General features: G+C 32.2%; 1 protein-coding gene across 1 annotated transcript; it reads right to left on the reverse strand.

Annotated features, from left to right (window-relative positions):
• On the reverse strand, positions 8,140-9,734 carry LOC107618656 (transcription factor MYB86-like). The gene is made up of 3 exons (XM_016320781.2): positions 9,438-9,734; positions 9,203-9,332; positions 8,140-9,134 (listed from the first exon to the last, which is right to left on the reverse strand). The coding sequence occupies exons 1-3, from the start codon at positions 9,568-9,570 to the stop codon at positions 8,321-8,323; spliced, it is 1,077 nt and encodes a 358-aa protein (XP_016176267.1). The 5' UTR covers positions 9,571-9,734; the 3' UTR covers positions 8,140-8,320.

Raw genomic sequence — 9,743 nt, forward strand, 5'->3', positions numbered from 1 at the left:
TTATATTTTGTTTTAATTTTATCCCAAAAATTTTCGATTTACATCAAATATATCATCGACAGCTAAATTTTAAAAAAAATTAAGACCAATCCAACAATAATGCATGACAATTATATTTGATTTGCTTGTATTGAAGGTTGTTCTTATGTAATTGTTGTTGAATCGGTTCTAATTATTTTGAAAAATAGCCATCGAAAATATATTTGATGCAAATAAAAAATTTTTGGAACAAAATTAAAATAAAATAAAATTTAAAGGATATTTTTAATATCCTTTTTTTTTTTTGGTAAAAAACCCAAAATTATCTAATAACACATGTTTGAGCCATCAAATTCATCTATGATTTCTCACATGATAATAATTAAGTGTCATCACCATGGGCAATGTTCGAAGTATATGGGGCCAATTGACTTTTTTTTCTTTTCTTCTTCAAATGAGCTTTACGTGCAAATTGTGAGCAGCCTTATTCTGATTTTTGACACACTACTGGCTTGTCCTTGTAGTAGTAAATAACGAGTACTATACAAGGCATTGTCAATTAAATATATCAACCTATATATATATATATATATGAGCAAAAATTAGAACAGATAACTAATTAAGCAAAAATAGAACAGATAATTAAGTAAATATAAATTAAGTTAAGCTTCTATATAAATTGTACCTAATTAACTTCCTCTCTTAAAATAATTCCTTGTGCTAATGAGTAGTTGAGTACTGATAATGACTACACAATATATATATATATTTGCTATTAAATATGAACTTTTTGGGGTTATGACTACTGACTAGTATGCTGTACTTGTAGCATAGTGGTGACAGCATCTTAAAGATGATTATTGATTCAAAAAAGAAGAGTAAATTTGGACAGATCTTTTGAACCATATATATGTATACAATTCCGAAAGAGACTCTCCAGTCTTGAAGGTAAAATGTTTCACTTCAAAGTTTAGGTCAGATTTACATCACACTAAAACATGCATGTTTCTAAATCGTTCTTTATTATTTTCTAAATCTTCTTCTTCTTTTAAAATATAAATGTTATAAACAAAATTAAATTTAATCCAAGCGTTTAGTAATAAAACAATTATTTATTATCCAAATATATAATAATATAGGTCTCTCTATGGTTCCAATAATTGAGATTTTTGGGCAGCTAATTGTAGCATTTTGGAAGGATTCATGAGAAATGCATGGTGGTGGGCGAAGACATTCAACAATGGGATGAAATGCCAGCAAAATTAAAGCATACATCATCACTCGTAAATATACGATAGGGGCCACTACTACTATATAAATCTTCATATTCAGAAAATGCCAGCCTCAATTATATCTCTCTATCAAAGCCCACCAATTATACATGACGTCTATATATTCAGAAACCCGACTGCACGAGCGTCTGTCACTGCTGCTGTATGTTATCCCATTATAATTTATAATAATTAATAATTTGAAATTTCGTCATTTTCACATACGTCAAGAATTTAATATCTGATATCAATATCAGCGTATTTTTTCTCCCATAATATACCCTACGTACGCATATATCATTGCTCTCATCTACTGTCTCACCAGGCATATTTTAAATGAAAAGCTTCACCTTTGTAATTACGGTTGTAATATTGCGATTATGGTCGCTTTTTTCAAAATTAAATCGCCTATTAACTTTTTCTTTTCAAAAAATACTATTTATGTACCAGAAATTATTACTAAATTAATTATAAAATTAATCAATATATATAATTTAATTTATATTTTATATTTTAAAATATATTTTATATTGATAACTGATTTTATTGATTAATTTTAGTGTATATATTTAACATATTTTTACTACAAGAAAAAAAAATCTATCGTCGCGCTTTTTTTTGTTACATTTTAAAAGTGTGGCCAAAAGTGGCCAATGGCCACACTTTTACGAGTGTGACGAAAGGGGTCAATGACCACACTTTTACGAGGATGTCAATTGATTAGAAATTTGGTTACATTGGGAGAAACATGTATACTTTTAAAGCGTAAACATGATTTCGTTATAGTTACGCTTTAAAAACGCACCTGTTTACTATACCTCTTTTGGCAAACTTCAAAAGCATGGCCACAAGGTTCCTAAAAAAAATCCTTTGAAACACAATGCTCTATAACTCTTCGCACTTTTTCCTTCAAAGAACCCTAATTGAAACACAAGGCCTAGCTGTAACCCTAAAGGTGCTTCATTGTGTCCCTCTCATGCTTCACCCTTCAGAACCCTCATCACCGCTAGCTCGCCAACATTCTTGTCGGCGCCAGTCTGCTACTCGCCTCCTCAAGTCCACCTTGCCACTGATCTGCAACACTGCTCTGCTATCTGCCCCTCGCCGCATTCTGCTTCGTCGTCGCGAGTCCCAACCGCAGCGCTCTTCTCCCTCTCTCTTGCAACCTATCGCGCCGGCGCTCCCTCCAACCCTCTTTTACAACCCTTCCGTCGGCGCTCACGCTCTCCTCAAAAGGCCTCCCTCAGCTCTCACTTTCTCTCGCAAATCTGTCATCAACACTCTCTCTCCCAAAACCTAATTCTTCGCCCAAAACCCCAATCGTAGTGAAAGAAACTCTTCGTGCAAAAAAAAAAAATATGTGATGAATCACGGGTTAGCAAAACCCCATGCATTTGTTCCTGTCCGTGGTAAGCTAACCGTGTTTCTCTTTGTTCTTTTCTCCTTCAATTTAATTCTTCTTCTGGTTGATAATCACTGATAATCCATTACTATATTCTCTAGTTGTTTCTCCTTCTTGTCCATCAAACTAAAAGCACAAATTTCTCTCTTGAAAACATAGAAGGTTACTCTCTCTCTTTCTATATATAAAGAATTTTTTCTCTCTATTTTTCATACAAACAGTTTTTTACTAATGAAATTTCTTAGGATCCTCTATTCGTTGTATGTCCGATTGCGAATCAAAATAATTTAACTAACAAAGTATGCAATAAGTTCTTCTTTGTCTCAATGTTTTGGCAATAATATATAGAACTAGATATTTAGCATTGGATAAGGGATATAGAGCTAGGGTTAATTTTTTTATTGACTTTACATTATTATTGAGGAACCTCAACATGGGATAGTAGTAGTTAATTAATTTGATAGTAGTTGTTATTTTCTATTTTTGATAGTAGTTGTTATTGTCTATTACTAATATATATATATATCAAAGGCTAATTAAGAAAAGCAATGATGGCTGTGAAAGATTTGGAGAATATATTATTAAGATTTCATTCCTATGAAAATATGTTGAGGTATCTGATTTGTTTGATGAAAATATGTTAAGGTAATAATTATTAGTATTTTAAGATTTGTGTTATTTGTTGATGAAAATTGTAAGGAAAAGTTAGGAAAGTTAGCAAAATTGTAAGGAAATATGAGTGAAATCTCTAAACCTTTTAAGAAGCTACAACTTGAAAAGCCATTTAATAAGTTTGACATAGCATTAAATGCTACAACTTGGACTTCAACTCAAAAATAGCACATATAATGATAATTCTAATACTTTCTAAGTCCACTTTCTTTACTTTTACTATTATCCTTTATCCATTTTGTTCACTTGATTTTTTTATTCTAATTCTAATTCTGATTTTATGTTTATTCAAGTTGGGTTCTTGATGGCAAATGAAGTAAGTGTTTGAATGATATTATTTTTGTTCAAGTTGGTTTTTTTGGTAGGAACATTTTTCTTTCTTGTTCAGAAAAATAAGATCCTAAACAAATACTTGTATGATAAGGGAAACATATTGATTATTGTTCGTTAGAAAAACTATCTCATTATGTAGCTGGTACATTTTAAAGTATAAACTTGTTGATGTTATGCACTAAGTTATTGCCTAGGAGTGAGTTTATTTCAGGCTTTTGATAGTTCTTTATCCACTGTTGCTGCTGTTGCCGCCTCTTGTATTTTGTCTTTGCTGTGGTGCTGCTTTGCTACCACTGTGGTACTAATCTGCTGCTGGTTTGCGTAGTACATATTCTGCTGCTGCGGTAGTACTGCTTTGTTGCTAGTGAGCCATTTTCTACAAATTTTAGAAGTTGATATAAGTAGTATAAAGGTGGTGAGGGAGGTTGCTAGAAAATTTTTGAAGTTACTTATTAGTTATTAGTATATACTTAAGTCTAAGTTTATTTTATTTCAGGATTTAGGTCATTTTAATTTAAATGGTAATAATTTGTGCTGTTGTTTGTGTATTATATTTATGGTTGTAAATGACCTAAAATTGATATGTTAAAATTAATTAGTCTAGGTTATTTTTTATTTTTTGATGTCATTATTCAGATTCTTCTTATTTGTTGGTGTTGTGATACTAACTTTGATTTTGTGGAACGGGTTTGATACTATTTTGAGTCTTTGATAATTGGTTACTAAGCTTTTGTAGAGGTTGAAGGTTATTAATTCAAGTTTTTTGATACGGTTATGACCAAGTTCATTTCTTTCCTTTTTTTTTTGCTTTGCTTTATATGAACTTTGGTTGTTGCTTCGATACAAAGGTTGTCTTGTCATGTAATATACTCTCTTGCTGTTAATCTTCATTCCTTGAGTCATGGAAATTGATGAATTATTGTTGCTATAGAGGCCATGTAATTGTAGTGCTAGTGAGGGAGAACCATCAAGCAGTGCTGCATAGGCAAGCATTTCCTTTTATAAGAGAATAGGAAACACAATTGTGGCATCATTTAAAAGGTGTAGACTTAGATACAATAAAAATCACTTATAAAGCGTAGCCTTATGTTGATATCTATGAATACACTTTTCGTATCAAAGGGAGCGCTTTTAAAAAGTAACTTATTTATTATGTTTTGAGTTAGCTTCAAAAGTGATGCCTAATTTATGTAGGCGAAATGCTCGTCATTTAGTGAATTTTCCCCCTTTTCCCCCAAAGCATAGAACACCAAGTGAATTTTTTTCGCACAAACACTTGGTGAATTTTTTTCACCTTTCCCCCGCGCTATCATCGTTTTGCACAAAGCTAAGAGAGATTTCATAGCTCTGATACACCATCACATGGCTCTTCTCCTTGCACCACATCCTCACACGGATTTGCTACGCCACGCCACCACCGCGGCTCTGTTACACCGCACCGCCGCCGCAGCTCTGCTACTTCGCAATGATGTCGTAGCTCTCTTACGATGCACCACCACCTCGCCGTGCTCTTCTGCTTTGCTCCGCGTCTCCTTTGCTAATCGTGCCACCTTTGCTCCGTCTATCCCTGCTCGATTCGCTCTCTCATCCACAATAGGTAGGATTTTAATTTTTTTCCTGATTTAGGCAATTAGGGTTCCTAATTCCCACTCCCTAATCATTAGCCTGTGTTAAATTTAATTAGGGTTCCTATATGACAATTTCGTTTTTAATTAGGATTTTTCTATGTCTGGTTCAATTTCTATCATGCTGTTTGTGTTAGAAGCTTTTTCGTGTCACATTTGAGCATTGCTTGTTATTAATAGTGTTGAATTCTAGTTTTGTTCTTTATTCAATTTGTGATGAATTGGGGGTTTTAGCTTTCTCTTGTCATAGCTACTGGATATGCTACTAGGGGGTTTTAACTTCAGAACGATCCACCTAAATCGCATTATCCTGCAAGATCAACAGCGAGCAATAGACTTTCTTTTTCTCTCGGTGTCATTTAATCAGAAAAGAGGAGAAACTATTAGTAAGTATAGCTTCTGCTAAATGCATCTATTCGTTCATTCATCTTTATCTTTTTCATTCCTACTACTGAATGCATAGTGACTGAAACAAAGAAGAAAAATGAATGTTGCTCTGTGTGCCTCCGTGCTTTAAATGTAATTCCTGCACCTAAGTCAAATTGCAACCTATTTTCATTAGATTTTTGTTAATATGCTTTGTTGTAAGATCATAAAGCTAAGGGTGTTCAAAACTTATTCTAATGGAGACGAGAATATTATCAGCTTTTATTCAGAATAATTCCAGTTCCTGCTTTTGATTGGATTGGCAAAATTAATATAAAATCAAAAGAGACAGAAGCTGAGGCTGATTTATCTTACAAATCAACTCATTCTTTTCTTGGATTTGGTGGAAATCAGAAAGTGGTCAAAGGGAAGATCCTTAATTCATCAATTTTGAATATTCTGTATGAAGTTGATGGTCATTGGGATATGTATTATATTATCTTTAAAATTTTTCACTTATCAATTCTTAAACAATTATTTTACTATATGTTTAGATTTATGCTAATTTCATAACCATTTTGATGCGGACAGGGTAGAAATTGCAAGGATTTAAAGTTCTGGAGCTAAATAAATTATTGAGAGATTCTAAAAATTTTACTATCCAATACTGTACCAAAAATAGATTATTGCTTAAGATTGTCTCATAGTTGGCTTCATCATGCTCTTTTATATTTTGTTTTATCATACTATTTTTCCTAATGGTTCTATGTACATATTGATAGGGAAAAGGTTGCAAGATCACTTCCATTGCACCTCACTTCAATGAAGCCTTGTTCAAATACTTGTAATCTGCCATTCTTCTCTTGTATTCCTTGTGTGATTTAGCCTCTCAAAATTCTAAATTCGATCAGGTTAATATTAATTATAGTGAATATCTTAATCATTTGAAGATTGTAATAACACTAGTTTGTAATTTTATATTCCCAATATGATTACAGATTTTTATAAATGATGTAAAATTATTTGATCAGATGTTTGACTTTATTTTCTATATACTTATCATTTTTGGTGATTGCAAACAGGTTTTACTATATTCTGTTCATTTAATTTGATAAGGATATATTAGAATTTTTTTTAATTTGATAAGGATATAGCCGCGTTTAAAAAGTATAGCCATATTTTCGTTATTGACATGTTTTAAAAATGTAACTATATCTCTTGTTATTAGTATGTTTTAAGAGTTTAGTCATATCTCTTACTATTGACATGTTTTAAAAATGTGGCCATATCTAATATATACGGCCACGCTTTTAAGCATAACAATCTATAAAAATGTGACAAAAAATAAAGCGTAATAATAGATCATCCAAAATATGACAATAGAATAACTGACACAGTTGTAGATATGACTCTTTAAAAAACGTGTTAATAACTAAAAAAGCAAAACTAAAAATTATCATTATGCTTTTTTTAACTTTTTGTTACACTTTAAAAACGTAACAAAATCAATATTTTCTTGTTTTTTTTTCTATTTACGCGAATTCAATGTAACATAATCATCAAATTTGACTTCAGTAATGAAATCCATAACGATTATAACTGCAATTGAATTTTTGAATATTAATATAATAAAAAGATAGTCAAAATTTATCTTATTTAATATTTATTAATTATTATAATAATTAATAAATATTAAATAAGATAAATTTTGACTATCTTTTTATTATATTAATATTCAAAAATTCAATTGCAGTTATAATCGTTATGGATTTCATTACTGAAGTCAAATTTGATGATTATGTTACATTGAATTCGCGTAAATAGAAAAAAAAACAAGAAAATATTGATTTTGTTACGTTTTTAAAGTGTAACAAAAAGTTAAAAAAAGCATAATGATAATTTTTAGTTTTGCTTTTTTAGTTATTAACACGTTTTTTAAAGAGTCATATCTATAGTTGTTGGATAAAGGAAAAATAAAGAAAAGTCGTAAGCATTTGTTAGCTGCAGTGTATGGGTTTTTGTCTTTTTGATCATATTCGACTCTTTGACCAGATGACAGCCAAGGGAACCACACGATACGATAACGACAAAATTTTTTTCCTTAAGAGAGAGAGAGAGGACAAAAACAAATAGGCATTATTATTAGTATTAACTGCACGTAATAATTAATTGTTCGTTGGACAAGATGGAAAAGATTAATTAGGGCCACACAAATAAGGAGCGAATCCTCACAAAAAAAATGTGATGGTGTGCAATGTTTAATTTAATTATTTATTATTTTTTTAATTTATTTTTAGTTTAACTTATAAAATTAAAAATAAAAGATCATGCTAAATTTTGTCAAATGTTAAAAATTTGGAGAATATTCATCTTTCAAAACCAAATTAGCCTCACTCATTATCATTAATTAATTAATTAATTAATTGCTAATCATTCATCTTCAAGAATATAGTGTCGTTATTCTTCAAACTCTTTTATGAACACAGATACATCAAGAAGAAGAAAATAATAATCACATCAACTACAAATTTTCCTGTACTATCAACATCTTTCTAGTTTTGCTACCTTGCTTTTCGCTCCAAACCAAAGAAATATTGAAATGCAAGTTGAAAAAAAATCAAATAAAATAGGAAAAAGGAAAAAAAAAAAGGAATTGAATTTACAGTTGAAGATCATATATGGTGGAAGACATCAAAATTAGCGGCGGTTAGATCTTCTGAAAGTGAGGTTAACGGATAGGTAGTGAAATGTATGGAAGAAGAAGCAGTATTAGTGTGAGTGTGTTCTTGATCTTCTTCCCACGAAGAACAAGTGGTCTTGTATAAATCCTCACATTTTATAGCACTAAACTGAAAAAACGGTTCCACAAGCTTGTTAGTAATATTTTCAGCGGTAGCGTCCCATGGTGATGATGATGAGAACCCTGTTACTGATGTGTACATGTTTGATGAGCTGTTATTGCTTGAACTCTCCTTATTGCTGTTCATGAATTGATCTGTGACTGACACGTGTCCCCCTTGATCTGAATTGGTTAGACTCGGCATTGAAGAGAATCCTCCTCCACAGTAGTTAGTTACGGCAGTTACCGGCGCTAGGTGATGGTAATTATTGGGCTGATGAGGAAAATCAGCATAGAATGAAGATAGAGGGTCCAAAAATGTTGGCTTATTATTGTTACTCGTCATGAAAATGTCTCTAGAAGCTTCCGTTATGGCATTGCTGTTATCATCGCCGGCGTAGTAACCAGAATCGTTCAGCGATGAGGCCAAGGCCGTTGAGAATGGAATTTGTATCTTGGAATTCTCTGACGGCGTGATGATTTTCTTGCTGCAGCTCTCTTCTTCTTTTTGATCATCAGTTGATAGAGGCTTGTGTGTGGCTGGGTCAATTCCTTGCTTCACTAGCTTCTTCTTCAGACATGAATTCCAGAAGTTCTTTATCTCATTGTCTGTTCTTCCTGGTAACTGCGCTGCTATCTGAGCCCACCTGTATCGTCATACTTTTCAGCACTCGAAAAAGAATAATTGTTGATGATCCTTGCATTTTATAATTACCTGTTTCCAAGGATTTCATGGAGACTGATTATAAGATCCTCCTCCTGCTGAGAGAACATCCCTCTCTTTAAATCCGGCCTCAGATAGTTTATCCATCTTAATCTGCAACTCTTTCCGCATCTTTGCAGCCCTGCAAGTTATTAGGATTTCGTTACTTAAAAGTTTGCTCAGTTATCTTGCTTGCAGACACCAATACATATTGAAAGAAATGAAAGATTAGGTGAATGTTTATTACCAGCTAGTTTTGGAACGGAGCTCCAGCATCCGACACCGAACCTTGTTATGTGATTGAAGAGCTTCTCATCTTCTTCAGGGGACCACAAACCTTTCCTCAGTTTCTGCTTTACACAGCAAGAATGGCGACCCATTTGTGAAAGAACGAACCAACACTACTATATGCTTGTACGGTGTGATGAAAATGCCTATGTTCCTTCTCACTTTGGTTTCCCAAACTCTCAAGTCGTCACTTCCTCTATATAGCCTGAAATATTTACCTGAAATATTTACCAAATTAGTTATTATTAATTATTTTTTAATTATT

The sequence above is a fragment of the Arachis ipaensis genome, chromosome B01, assembly GCF_000816755.2.
Source record: "Arachis ipaensis cultivar K30076 chromosome B01, Araip1.1, whole genome shotgun sequence".
NCBI classification, from domain to species: Eukaryota; Viridiplantae; Streptophyta; class Magnoliopsida; order Fabales; family Fabaceae; genus Arachis; species Arachis ipaensis.

Excerpts from the sequence above, each read along its gene's own strand:
- LOC107618656 (XM_016320781.2), bottom strand. The coding sequence starts at position 9,570 with ATGGGTCGCCATTCTTGCTGTGTAAAGCAGAAACTGAGGAAAGGTTTG. Across the intron at positions 9,333-9,437 it reads CTCCGTTCCAAAACTAGCTG|GGCTGCAAAGATGCGGAAAG; the intron begins GTAATAAACATT and ends AATAACTTGCAG. Across the intron at positions 9,135-9,202 it reads CATGAAATCCTTGGAAACAG|GTGGGCTCAGATAGCAGCGC; the intron begins GTAATTATAAAA and ends ATGACGATACAG.